General features: G+C 37.7%; 1 protein-coding gene across 2 annotated transcripts in view; it reads left to right on the top strand.

Annotated features, from left to right (window-relative positions):
- gnao1a (guanine nucleotide binding protein (G protein), alpha activating activity polypeptide O, a) overlaps nucleotides 1-15096 on the top strand; it is a 71544-nt gene that overhangs the window by 40351 nt on the left and 16097 nt on the right. For both annotated transcript variants that reach the window (XM_056765635.1, XM_056765636.1), the window contains exon 4: nucleotides 11659-11819. In XM_056765635.1, the coding sequence (XP_056621613.1) occupies nucleotides 11659-11819 (161 nt within the window). The remainder of the gene's footprint in view (nucleotides 1-11658; nucleotides 11820-15096) is intronic.

Genomic DNA, 15096 nt, shown 5'->3' on the forward strand with positions numbered 1-15096 from the left:
ACCGGTAACAGTGGGCGTTACATACCAGAATGAAGCCAGATTTGAATTTGCTAGAACACTGCCTACTGTATAAAGCTAATGGATGTTGGTTAACAAATAAAATACTGTTTAATATCCAATACGCCGTTTTACCTAAAAGCATGAATGTCATTTGATAAACAAGCAAGTTATTATTTAGGTTTAGTTAGCATCACACCACCAAACCTTGAAAACACACCCTCGCGCCTTTTATAAAGCTGATGACAGCCTGGAGATTCCACCCACCATTAGACAAATCCACAGTGATGACCCAATGAGGCCATTGCTAATGAAGCAAACATTGGCAATGCTCCCTTGCCTCATGTCCACCTCCATGGATTCTTTCTGTTTGTGATATACTCTCTGTGTATTTGTCGGCCTAACTTGGGCTTAAGTCAGTTTCTTGCGTAAGCTTTTTCAGAGTTGTAAAAACCTCACGACCAACCTACATAGGAAGTTGATACCTCACTCAACTCCAGTCTGGGCCAGTGGGCCAGGGCCGCACCCTTAAGCCTTGTTCTGTTGTTATCCACATACACTGTTCAATTTGATTTCAGCCTCCTGTTGGCTGCTATACAAGTTGGCAAAGCAATACCGAGACGTATTAAGAGAGACAACCACACTGGCTTTAAATCAAATCCTCTGAAATGAGACACTGCGTCCAGACCTAAACCAACAACCAGTCTTGTTTTATCATTTCAATACAGATACAAAAATCAAGAATCTGAAACAAAATCCAGTGGGAAAAAGTGGGATTTTAACAGTCCAATGTGAAGTTTAATTTAATTATGATGGATTGTTTGAATGACAAGATCATCTGTTATAAAAGAGGTTTCTGTTAAAAATAAATATATATTTTGATTGTAAACAATGTCTAGCAACATATTTCAGAAGTCTGAACACGTCAGCCGTTAAAACTGTTAAGACTGTAACAGTTTACTATAAGGTGTGGATATCAAGTTGATGGGTGTAAATGTGTGATCCTCTCTGTGTTTGGACATTTTTTAAGTATTTTACATGTTCCCCTCAACATATTGTCATTGTGCATACTAATGAAATCTCTTTTTTTAGCTGCGAAAATCAGTGCAGTAGATCATAGGAACCACAAATTGACCGTAGTTTTGTTATAGTAACTACAGTTTAACCATGATGTAGTAAAACTATGGTAATACATATTGAAAATAAATCTGAAAAAACACAGCTATGTGTATGTACTGTATACACAAAACGCTATATACTGTATATATACATTTTGCAAACCAGCCAATAAGCAGGCTAAATGACAATACCGGTTGATATCTAAATGTTCCATGTGCATGTTCAGATCATTGTGCATAGTGAAATCTCTTTTTTTTAGCTGTGAAAACCATTTATTAAAATAATCTCAATAGCGTTGGGGGATGACGTTGTGTTAATCGGGTTACTGATGGGAAGGACAGTGTGTTAAGCAGTGAGCTGGTGGGGATGAAGGTGTGTTGATCAGGACACTGATGTTAATGATTTTGTGTAAAAAAAAATCTGTTGACCTTTTGAAAGATGGGTGGGACATATTGAATGGATCACCAATTTGTAAAATAAAATGATAGGCTTTAGGTATATTACTGCCATGAAACTATATTCTGTGCTAGCTTTTTGTTGTTGGCAAGTATTGAAAAAAATTGCATTTGGTTTCAAAGGACTATAATTCTTGTAGGCACAGTTCACCCAAAAATGAAAATTCTGTCTTCATTTACTCAACCCCAAGTTTTTCCAAATCTGTATAAAGAACTTTTTCTGATTTTATGACGAACACCGTGAAAAATATTTGAAAGAATGCTTGTAACCAAACAGTTTTTGGCCACCATTGTAGGAAAAATATCTTCAAGTTTTTTGTTCTGTTGAACAAAAAATCAGATATTTTGAAGGGTGTAGGACAGCAAGCAGTTCTGGGACAATTTTCACGACAATGGTGGTCAATGGTGGCCAAGAACTGTTTGGTAACAAGCATTCTTCCAAATGTCTTTCTCTCTTTTCATCAGAACAAAGAAATGTATACAGATTTGAAACAAGTCCAGGGTGAGTAACTGATGGCAAAATCTTTATTTTTGGGTGACCTGTTCCGTTACATGAAGATTTTATATAAATCTGTGTAGTGCAACATGAGTCATCAACATTTTCTTATAAGAGGAAAACTGTCATTTTTCAAACGCATTTATCTGCTGAAAGTTAATCTCAACTTTAAAGAGTAAACAAGCAGGTGGCCTCCAAGCTTGCACGCAAGAACTTTTCTGTTTTGATTTCATGCCGTCTTTAAAGTATTTGATGGGGTGACAGCTATTTTAGGCTTCTGCTAAAAATAAATATGCCTGAAAGAGAACTGCCGTGGTGGCAGATCAGGTATGCAGTGTAGAGGAGAGACCAGCGCACTTTAATAAATGGCAGGCCTCAGAAGGCAGCACATGAACTTTCAGGCCTGTGAGAAGACAGAGAGTGATGGAAGCAGAAAGCGTCAGATTCATCCCATGTCAGAATCTCAATAGAAGCGAGAGAGTGTGAAAATCAGCCGAACAACGTAGAAACATAAGCATGTTAACGCAATAGTGTCCGCCATTATAACTAACCCATTTTTCACGTTAATCAAGTAAGTGCTTCTGACGGGAGGTGGGGGCAGGGCGGAGAATGTAATTATTAATGGGAATGTAATTATTCCTCCATAAATCCCATAAGAGCATTCTCCTACTGTGGCATGAGTCTGTCTGTGTGTTCCCCTTCAGAAATACTAAAATATCAAGTACAGGTCATACAGCTGAGACAGGGGCGGTCTGACCCGTTTTTGTGTCTCTGAATCAATGAAGATTGTTGATGACGCAATTGGGAAAGCTATAGAAAAAATGACATTATGATGTTAATGGTGCGGCAAGGGAACAGCACGCCTTTAAAAGCTTTTCAGCTCAATTTCATTCTGTGATTTGTCTTAGAGAGTATGGTCTGTTCAGGCTGACATGGAGACGTTTTTATATGTCAGCCCTCTTGTCATTACTATTGAAATTTTGTGGTGCTTACCACCAGTTTCAATACTGCAGCAACATGGTATTGAATTGACTCCTTTGTGTAAAAATGAAATTGTTATTAAATATTTAATATTTATTTAATGGATAAACATTGCTTTAAGTATTTTTTTAAGTTGCTCGGACTATGACTAAACTCGGTGATTTAAGTCAATACTCGCCACTGCCAATATTATTAAGTGAAATTTTAGTGTCAAATTCATACCAATGTACAGTACTTTCGACATCACTGCATCTTTCTGCAGACTCCAGCATCCCCTCATTTTCCAACAAACGTGTATTAGACCGTCAAGGAGATGGATGAGGGGTTTGAGGTAGCCACTTAATGAAAGAAAAGAGGAAATTGATTCTAAAATGGCCTTATTGTTCAAGCAGCATTGATTTCCGTGTACGGTAACCACGAGCCATGTCATGGGAATGACTGATATGAAATGATGTTTGAGGAGGTTGAATTTAAAGAGAAAGCTTATGGTTGGTTCGTAGTGCTGGATGGGTGTGGACTTCCTGTTGAGGTGGGGTCTCTGCTCAGGGCTTTGAGGACCTCCTGCGATTAAGCCACAACTGGAGCTTTCAGCGGGAGAGCAGGATATATCAGCTAAATATTTCATCAAATCAATAATTCAGCAGCTACCATGGGAGGCAAAGAGAGAGAGAGAAATTGAGATGAGAGTGAGAAAGTGGGAGGGGAGGGTGAGATACAGCAAGAGAGAGAGAGAACAACGAATCTGCAATCACATTCCCTAAGAAGGGCCTGGTAACCATAGTAACTGGAGATGACTGTCACATGATGCGGAGGAGTGGAGAGGAGGGAGGGGACCAATGAAGAAAAAGAAAGAGAGATGATAATCACAGCGGAGAGACTAAAGGGCCGAGACGAGATCAGATCGAGTCGAGGTTTGCTTCACCTCTATTCTATTCCAGCACAACAGAAGCTGAAGGCATCCCCATTAGCCAGACTGCTTATTTCTGAGTGTGACATAGTAACCATCTCTCTAAGGAGAAGAAATAGAAAAATGTGATGAGAATACTAAAGAGGTTTTTGTTAAAGGAACTGTACCCCTAAAATGGGAAATTATATCATAATTTACAAACTTCATTGGCCTTTCAAACCTTTTTTCAGCGTTTAACAATATTCTGCCTACTCTTTTCTACATCATAAAAGCGAGTTCTGAGGTTGTTATGCGACAAAATGACAAAAAAGCACCATAAAAGTGTCATTAAATGAGTTCAAATGAGTCATGCATTATACTATAAATCGTCTAATATGCTTTTTGTAAGGAACAGACTGAGCTGCTATAGTTATCCAATTCAGTGAGCTGTTAACCGCTCATAGTTCATTTGCATTTCTGTATATACTGCTACTCGTTTGCAATGACCGGTCTGTCGTCTGCATCTCTTAAAATTTGCATTTTACTGTAATGTATGTGTTTGCATGTGTATATGCAGACACGGATATACAGACACAATTTATTATTTATGTGTTTAGGAAAAATTATCCTTTTTGTTTTATTCTGTGAACTACTAACAATCCCAAATATCAAATAAAACATACAAACTACAAACTAGAGGAACAGGTCAAAATAACAGAAGAGATGATATGTATTTTTTCAGACCTCAGAAGTGATAATGCAAAAAAAGTTTATATTATCTTTTAAAGCAACATTTTGTAGTTTTTCGACTTTAAGATAATGTCTGTAAAATTATTTCAGTGATACAACAACTCTTATACTATCACTGCTACCTGAGCAGCCTCATAGCGGCTACAACCACACTCTTTAAATTCTGTGTTCGGGTCGGTACACACAGCCCCGCCCATCCCCTGCCTGGTGAAGAGTGTGACATGGTTTCCAAACATTCCCGCATCTGCCGGTTCCATCAGCTTAGTAAACAAAAATGTACTGCGCTGCCCACAGTGAAAATTATACAGCAACATGATTTACAACACTGGGAACAGACAATTGCGCTTAATAACCACATGGGGGAACTGTGAGCAAATGTTTTATAGTGTCGCTTTAAACAATCCACCGTAATATTTGTACATTTATTTAGGAAACGTTTAAAATGATTTTTATGTGATAACCACGATTTTTATCACAGCTTTTCAGGCCGTCATTCTTTCACATTGCTGTTGGATGACCTTATCATTCCAGAGGTTTGATTTGATTGAAATTCAACAGATACAGGACTGGCATTGTCACAATACATATAGAAATGCCGATGAAATCAAATTTTGGAATGGTCTCTTAATTTTTACAGCGGCTGTATATGTACTTCTGGTTTGATGTTACATTTGCTTTGAATGCACTCTGCCCAATGATGGCATTAAATCCGTCCTAATCTTAAACTAAATATGTGATCTTTGTTTCGTTGGTTGTGGCAGTTAGGGTACTATTTCTTCTCTGCCACACTTCATTAGCAAGATTTCAATGTGTTTTAACCAACTTCCCACACACATCATGTTCAGGTTGAGCATATTACATAATGCATACTATATAATTTGATATAATATATTTAATATATACAATTAACTGTAGATGATACCTGTGTTCCGAAGCCTCCTACTTTTAACATAGATAGCTGTCAGATAGATGAGAGTTGTAGATCTGCATTAGGGTCTTTGTTAGTAACAGTGTAAATCAGATCAAATCGTCTAATCTTTGTGAGTCAGTGGTGTGTCATTTTTTTGGTGTTGCATAAAGTTGTGACGGATCAGCTTCTCCATTCAATCTCCTAGAGGACTGTAATATTAGTCATTGCAGGCCTCAACATGACCTGACCCATATGACAAACACAGCTCTGCCCCTATGTGTACAACAGTCTCTTCTAATGTGTCTCAATGAGTATTTGTCATCTTCAGTGTGAGAAGCAATATTATTATAAATTGTTTTAATAAATAAAATGTGCTACACTGCATTGGTCTCTTGTGCTGGTATTATGGGTTATATAATATGTTTGAATCATCTTTTTTATTGCAATGAACTTTCTATCCGCATATTGTAGCTCAACATCTTGGAGTGAAATAGTGGAACTACCTCATTGTAGTCTTCCTGTATTAGCTTGTATTTCCCTTTATTGTCTTTATGATAATTTAACTTCCTATTCAAAATTCTCCTCTAATAGACTCATTTATATAATGACAGTTAAATAATTGACCAGTGTTCCTGTTAACTAATGTCTAAATCTCATGTCATAATCTCCTCCTCACATATTAAAGCAATTTGCACCTAAATCAATATTTAATATCCATTTGTTCATTTATTTTGTACGCGGCAATGTATTCATCAGGGCAGCCGTTCTGGTCATCTGGGGTCTCATTTATAAAGTTGCCTACGTACAAAACAGGACTGGAAACGTGCAATCTGTTAAAAACAAACTTAGGGAGAATGTGCGCAGCTGTAAACAAACCCTGACCCGTGCGTACGCACATTCTGGAGACGAGGGGCGACACAAGTGAGTTTGAACTCAAGTTAGTTTGTAAAAAGTAAGTGAGACATTAATGCTTCTATTAATTTTTATAACATACACATTTAATTTCACCTCATATCCGTTAAATATCCAGATGATCGCAAAGATAAGCACAGTTATTTGTGCTTGTATTGAGTGATAATCTTAAATCAAATCTTAAATAAAAATTCAATCTAAATATTTAATCAGCGCTGTCTCACCATCATACTATGAGTGCATGAGGGGGAGACGGCCCGACTGCATGGAATAGGAGAGCATCAAATACGATAACTGCAGAACACAATGCAAATAAATAACTATATGACTTATATATTATCCATAAATACTGAGCATAATCATCAAATGTCAAAGTCTGGAAATACAGCTGTTAAGCTCTCGCACAATCGTTTCTCTTGATGTCCTTGTTATCAGTCCTAACTTTAATGGTGTTCATAACAAAACAGGAATGAAGAAAACAAATATGTCTTCAAATTTGATTTCAGGTCAAGGTCTAATTAATGATGTGAGTTTAATGCGGTGTAAATGATCAGTCTAAATGCTGAACATATAAATGCTACAGAGACATTCTGCTTTAATATAATTATTATTATTAATAATAATTATAACAATTATTAATTTGTAAATCGCAATGAATCTTATGTGTGGCCATTTGTGATTTCATACGGAGATAAAGGATGGGATCGAGGGTTTTTGGGAGTTTTACATCATTTTTGTCATCTGATTTCGGTTGGATCCGGAAACGGTAAATGTTCATGATGGTGCGTGACCAGGCTTAACAAGCAGATTGGATTCCAGATTTATTAATATATGAATCAGCATTCACAAGGTGCTTTGCATTGACTCTTTATGGGTAAAAGTGGGCGTGTACATGGCGGGATATGAGGGTGATTCACATACACACATTTGCAGGTCATCTGTGGTTTATAAAGCGAATATTGATTACAGGTGATTTATAAGCCTGAATATTTTTTGCCGGACGCTATTTCGGGCGCACATTCAGTTTTAGTAAGGATCCTACGGACAGTTTTATAAATGAGACCCCTGGTCATCATGCATTTGTTTTTGCCTGGTTACCTATAGGGATGCTTTGGAGAATTGCTAGGCTGGAATGTTTCAGTACATCACTCCTCATCCAACTGATGACAGTCAGGGGATTCCATCTGCACATAGCACAGCATGCGGTAATGACCCTGGGTAACTCCAGCTAATGTGACATAGATCTGCTGCTTTTTACGCCATGCAGTACCCGCAGAGATCCTCTAAGGTGGCGCTGTGCTGTGTTTCCAAGATTGTACTGCACCGTCTGCAGTCGAGAAAATAACAACTATAATTTTTTTGAATAGCTGTGTGGTGTACGGCAGAAATGAAGTTAAAGCTGTAAGCAATTGCTTTATTGTGATGGCAGCAGAAGATAAAGTTACCTGACGGATATTTCTGAATGAAATGTTTTGAAATATTACATCTCTCTGTGACAGCCCTCAGCTCTAAGCAAATAAGACTGTTGGCCATGATAAGATTCTTTGCTTAGCCAATCAGAAGTTCTTTGTTGCTGTGCTAGAATGCAATTTTGCTAGCAATGGATTAGCAATGACAAAGCTAAATGCACCTTTATTTATTTATATATTTGTTTGTTGTTAATTGGTTTTGTACCTTAAGTGGATGCATCAATGGATGGTACGGTCATACATTGTCTCATACTATTTGTGAATATTTCACTGTCAAGTGATGAATTTAAGATCATGGCTGTTTAGCTTCCCATCCTTTTAACTAAGGAAAGCACATCCAGCGCTAAATGTGTACATGTTTGACTGAAGCAACTTTTCTTGCTTGCAAATGTCCAACGCTTGACTTCCACACTTCTGTGCTATTAACATCAGTAACGCTTATTAAATAAAGCGCCGCTAATAGGGTTTTCCTTTTATGAGACTTCTCAGAAAGTCATTGAGATGAAGTCGTCCTTTATTGGAGAATTGTTGTGTGGGCTTATATTAGCGTTCACATCATAACAAGGATTAGTGTTGTAACCAGCTGTGTTTTCTCAGAGGGAAAAATAATTGAAGGTACAGTAATGCAGCGAAACAGTTATTATGAAATGTGAGATACAGTATAATCCACAGCTTCGCAAGTCACCAACTCAAGTGTTCAACACAACACCAGCATATTACACCTAGAAAGACAGCAGCGTGCTACAAATTGGTGTGAATGTAAATAAGGGCGGGAAGTCATGTTACAGTGAACACTTTGGACATGTCTCTGATAAAACAAACGAAACGTTACCGTTATGGTGTCTTGTTGATAATGCAACATGTTTGGCCTCACACAAAAGTAAGCTGTATGTGTGTGCGTTTCATTTGTATGTCATTTATTGTCTTTATGTGTAGTATGTGTGTGTGGGTTTGTTTTTCCTCGGAAATATTTTAACCAAAGCACACATAGAAACATCCCCACAAAAGGGTTTCAACATAGTTATTACGATCGGGAGGTGTGTTTTTGTGTGTATTTATGTGGGATGTCCCTTTAAATTGTCCCGATTTATTTCGATTAAGACTGAATCTTGAAAAATGTGTTGCAGTGTCTATCACATTGCAAAGTAATTGGCAATGCCCCTCCCACCTGTAGAGGATGTAGTGAGTATTATTATGCATTGTATTATGTGTTACCCTACTCATTTCAGAGTGATACACTGACATACACTAAACTACCATAAACTGCTCAATGACGTTTATTGAGAAGCAGTCATGATGGCTTTGCGGTGCTCACCTCAAGCTTACAACGGTTTTGCTTATAGCAGGTGCAGAGTCAGGGTGTGTACAAGGATACTGTCTGTCACACCGGGCAACTGACTGATCTGCGATTCAAATCAGCTGCGCGTTGAGGTCTCTCCTCGCGCTGTTCCTCTAATAAATGAATGCTGATGAAGATTAGTCCATTCTCTGTAGACTGTGCATGGGCTGTAATGAATAGCTATTATGTGTCACTGTGAGCCTGATCTAAATTCAATAGGCAATCATTTAAAAATCACATGCTCTTTTAGTGCTGTTACACCCCTCCCACCAAAAAATTAATTGAAACGAAGTAGAAGAGTGAGAGGCGTGACCAATGTCGTGACATTACAGATGGCCCCACCTGCATGGAAGTGCACGGAGAGACAGGAAGCAGGTGCAAGACTGCCAAATGTCTACTTTCATGCTTGTGTTTTCATTAAAGAAAAATGCATGGCAAAATGTGCCCATCTCAATGATCCCAGGATGCTTATGGGGATGGTGTTTCAGCTACTTCGAAGGCTCAAAAGACCTCCGTCTCTCCAGACCACAGTTTGATGTCCCATAATACTCGGAAGTGTATTGAATTAATCCTCCTGGGTCATGTTGTGAAGCTCAATCCATGACACTCTAAAATTATAACATTTAATTTTATAAGAAATCTTGATCTAATATTTATCATTTTAATAGGTGACAATCCGATTGTTTGGTCTATTAGGTTAGAATAGCGTTTAGAAAAGTGTGTGTGTCATGAAGACTCCAGAAGGTACAAACATGCTGAGTTCAGAGGACTTGCTCTCAAAGGTCACACTCACCAGGGGAGGAGGAAAGGGAGGCTCCATCAACCAATCACACGGCCTCCCGCTGCTGATGCTGCCACCGTTGCATCACCATGGAGATGGGAGCAATATCTGTCCCGATTGACAAGTCATACGGAAGATGCATCCGTTTCTTTCACTCGTCTGGAATATATATAATTGCGTCTTCACAGCAGAAAGCTTCACAAGTGGCATTTGTATTAATCGTGGTTTAATTAGCGCAAAGCATTCTTTTTATTTTCCCCGCTTTCATTCCCCAGCCCCCCACATTTCTCCGCTTAGTGTGTGAATGCTTTACTCTTTCTCACAGCAGATAATGGAGAGGGTGCAAGAACAGCCTTTTTTAAAGTGACCCCCATCTTCTCTTCCACTCTCCCACCATCCTTTTTTCACATCACTCCTTGAGTATTTCTCACGCTCTCCTCTTTTGGCTCCACACGTTGCATCTCTGTTTTGAATTTGCGGGGCAGCGGAACTCGGCCCCTCTGTGTCGTAAGCTGTTGCGATGCCTTTTAAAGGAGATGAACGCTCTTTTGAGGAATTGTTATTGCTTCCATGATATTAAACGTGTTTGTGAAAGAGAGTGATGGCCTAATGAGCGAACAGGATAGAGGAAGTAGGAGGTAGGGAAGAACAAGAAACAGGAAGTTAAGTCGGAATAGGATGTTTGTATGCGATGTATAGTAAAATAGATAATGGAAATAAAGTGAACCAAGACCCCCTTCTTACACCCTTAGATTGAGAGGGCATGGCTTTGACTTTTTTTTTATAACTGATATAACAGATCCTAGATCAGCTGAATATAATATGTATTGTAACATCAAAGCTGTAGCCATCAAATGAACCATCAGAACTTAAAAACTTAATGATAATTACAATCAAACACATTTGCCTCCTAAGTGCCTCTTAAAAGTTCTTCTCTTTGAAATGGAAGCGTGCACTTAACACTTTATGCAAATGAGAAGCAACCAAAGCAGAATAAATAATTACAAAAATATGTCACGTTCAGATGATAGCACAAGAACGGTATCTCTTCCGTTGTGCTTTCTCATTGCGCCCTTGTGCAAGTTTTGTACAACCCAAAGATAATCGAGGGAGAGCTTTCTAGCTTATGGAGAGGGCTTTATTAAACATTTAACAAATGCACGAAAACGTTTCCTTGAAACCACAAACAATGTGAAATAGCAATTTTCCTTTTCTACTCACTTCATCACCCTGGAAACAATTGTTCAAAATTTACATAAAGCTCAATCAATAACATCAATTCAAGACACATTTTCTACAAAAAAGAATCTGTTTTATTTGTTTGATGTTTAAATTTAGATACGGAAAACAATATAGAAAATAGTAGAAATCAAAAGCTTCATGGTTTTATTTTGAATTCAAGCAAATTCGCTCTCTCATTCAGTCTGTGTTTGGCTTATCCATCTTAGTTATGTGTATGAGAAACATAAAAAAAATTTTTTTGACCTAATGTTATTTAAACTAATGTGTTCATAAGTGTCCTCATCAAACTAATGGATGTATGCCTGTTTGTTCTGTTTACAGGCTGACGCTAAGATGGTTTGCGATGTTGTGAGCCGTATGGAGGATACCGAGCCCTACTCCCCAGAGCTGCTGTCCGCCATGATTCGTCTGTGGTCTGACTCTGGCATCCAGGAGTGCTTCAGCCGTGCCCGCGAGTACCAGCTCAACGACTCCGCCCAATAGTAAGTACACCCCTCTTTTTGGATGCGCCATTACGCTTTATCAAGAGACCATTGTGTCTATACAGATCTTGATTTATTGTATAATTTTACTATTACACCACAGTCAAGTTTGTTTATTCCGATGTGTCAGTGGGGTATAGATTTTATGGAGTATTTAAGTTAGTGTCAGAAGTACATAATCTATATTGCCAATGCTTGTTTGAGCAGGTGGCTTTATAATATATAGTATTACATGGGCTCAGCATAATAACGCTCTCCACAGAGAGACATAAATTCACAGATGCAATTACGTTCTCCGCTGATGAAAGGTCGTGTGATGTTGGGTGTGTGTTTGTGGTACACGTGTGCTTGCGGTGTGTAACAGCATGGAAATATTGTAGTCAGCATTATATTTGACGTTGTGATTTACGGTAATAGTCTGGGAAAGCCTGTACTTTGAAAAGTGGTGTTTAGACGAAGACAAATTACTCATTCACAGATCAAGGGTGCAGATTATGTTGCTATGAGGAAAAACATGTTTAGAGTGCCAAAAACAGACTTCAACAAATTCCTGGGAATGATGTTTTTGGCTACACTATTATGCATAAATACAACAAGTTTTGTGTCCTCTATTCGATTCTGTGTATCACATAAATAACCATTAACCTCTAGATTAGACAAACAAAACAAACACAGTGGTGTTTTCCCATTAGGGTTGTGAGATGTTACTGAGCAGGTGAATGACAAGACAAAATGATAATAATGAGTTTAATAATTAGAACACCATTAAATATTATATATATTTTTATTTAGTATTTATGTATTTATTGCTTTTATCTGGGTTATAGACCGTTTCATATGAACTGACCCCCCAACTAACTTCCGGATTGAGTTTGGCTAGTTTCTTATAATATAACTATTTATACTTATTATTTATTTTTATATTTATATCATTTATATATGTTAATATTAATTTATATGATTCTATCAATTTTTATAATAATTGTTTTTTGCGTGTTCATTTTATGAAATAAACAATTTGTTGAATTGATCCTGCTGTTTGGTATATAGACATCTAGTGGTTGAGCTTGGTATTTCAGTCTATATTCAAAATATCGGAGAGATAAGTTTAGCCAGGTAACTGTTCTTCTCGGTTTCTTTTGATTGTTATCAGAAATAATCTACAGGATTTCTATTGTTTGGGAATGTTTAACGGAAGTTAAGGAGGCGGCACAAATGTGCACCTGTGCTGTAACGTTTGTTATGTTGTTAAGATGAAACCTGCCAGTCAGATTTCAATAGAAAGACATTAAGTCGTTTTTTTACCTTATCATATTCAACTATACTGACTCACAATTTGAGTTATATATTATTTATTTTGCCAATTTAGTTTCAACGGTGGTGCTGAAACCACTTCTGCACTCATGTGTTTATGTCTTTCGTCTGTCGTGAATGTGCTTTTATGTGAACTGAACACATGGCCGGCTTGACAGGTGCAGCTTGTATGTCTAAGTCATTCTCCACATCAGTGACCACAAGAAAAATGAGTTCTCCTCAAATTCAAGAGAGACCTGACATCATTTCCTCCGGGCTGTTCTTCCACAGTGCATAATGTACAGTACACTTGCTTCCACGTGTCTTTAGGTAATGGGCTTGTCTTTCTCCTCCCTAAGGTCCTGTGAACCTCTGAATACATCATTAGACATTTTAGGACACACGAGGCCCTCCACGGCGTAGAGAATCCTTCCATAGATTGAATTTAGAAACAAGACTAGATCTGCCCAGCATCATATCATCATCAGATCTATGGAAACCCTTATCGTCCGACCTCCGTTTCCCTCTCTCACACGCTCACTGCCTTCTACAATGTTGTTCAGATATTGCCCTCATTGAGTTTATCCACCCTTTTCAACTTAAAAAGCTGTCAGTTTTACAGTCCCTCCCCTTTTTCTCTTACCAACAGTAATGTCCCCTCTTCCCAAACCAAGCAACTCTTAGTTTTGTCCCTGCTCAGTTTTCTTTCCTTTTTTGCTTCTTCTTTTCACTTGAATGCCCTCTAAATTCACTTTTTCTTCCTTGTTTGTCTCCCATAATAGAGTTGAAGAGCTCTGTTTCACTTCTGGCTTTAAAAGACACTTCTGAATTCTGAGGCATTGGGATGTAATTTATAAACATTTAGGGTTGTCCATAATTGTTTTAATCTGTGTTCGCATAGCAACTCAAAGCGATACTTGACCCAAAAATGAAAATTCCGTCATCATTTACACACCTATGAGTTGTTCCAAATCTGTATAAATGTCTTTGTTCTGATGAACAAATGTCAATCTGTCCTACAATGCGTGTCAATAGGGGGCACGGTTGTCGGGTTATAAGCATTCTTCCAAATAATTTCTCTGTGTTCATCAGAACAAAGAAATTATTACTGATTTGGAACAACTGGAAGGTGGGTAAATGATGAAAGAATTTTCAGTCTTGGGTGAAGAACATTTCAATGCACCACAGATTGCTTTGAGACCTTCATTTGTGACATTTAAAGAGCATATATTATATTGTGATGTTCTTTTTGAAGTCTTGGATATTACGATGACACACTGGGACATTATTACAATTCTGTGTAATATTCTTTGAAAATAGCCTCAAAGATCACTTTTTGCAGAATTCACATTCTGAGAAAACGTTCCCACTTCTTTGTGGTTGCGATATACTACATACATCTTTACTGAATTACTGTCATTACTAAATTACTTGTATCCTGGAAACTAGGTCATATCTCATTGTCAAAATACTTCCCCAAAAATGAGAGCTGGACGTTTTCTTACCATTTAAGGGTTGTTTCAAACACTTGGGTTCATTGCTTGGTCCGAACCTAACCATCCTCACCGTGTCCCTGCAGATATTTTTAACACTGTGGTTTTGAATGAGGTTTTTGCATCATCAAAGTGTTAGTGACATCTCATTTACTGCTGTAGATAGTAACGATGATTTTTTGTGTCTTACACATTTGGTTGACACTTTTATCGAAAGCGGTTTACAGTGCATTTGAGATGCAAATTTTATGTGTCTATGCTTTCATTGGGAAATGAACCATTGCATATCTCGTGACGCCCAATTCCAGAACATACAGTTTGCTAAGGAGAAAGGGGGCATACTATTACAAGCAGATTTTCTGTATAGTTTTCAAAGCGTAATACAATCTTTTGTTTCATCTGCATATAAATTTGCAAAAATGTTTTTTTTATTTGGGATTTTGGTCAAAAATGAGTCTACACACTCTAAATGAAAAGTCTAAATCTTACTA

The sequence above is a fragment of the Triplophysa dalaica genome, chromosome 14 (assembly GCF_015846415.1).
Source record: "Triplophysa dalaica isolate WHDGS20190420 chromosome 14, ASM1584641v1, whole genome shotgun sequence".
In the NCBI taxonomy this organism is placed as follows: Eukaryota; Metazoa; Chordata; class Actinopteri; order Cypriniformes; family Nemacheilidae; genus Triplophysa; species Triplophysa dalaica.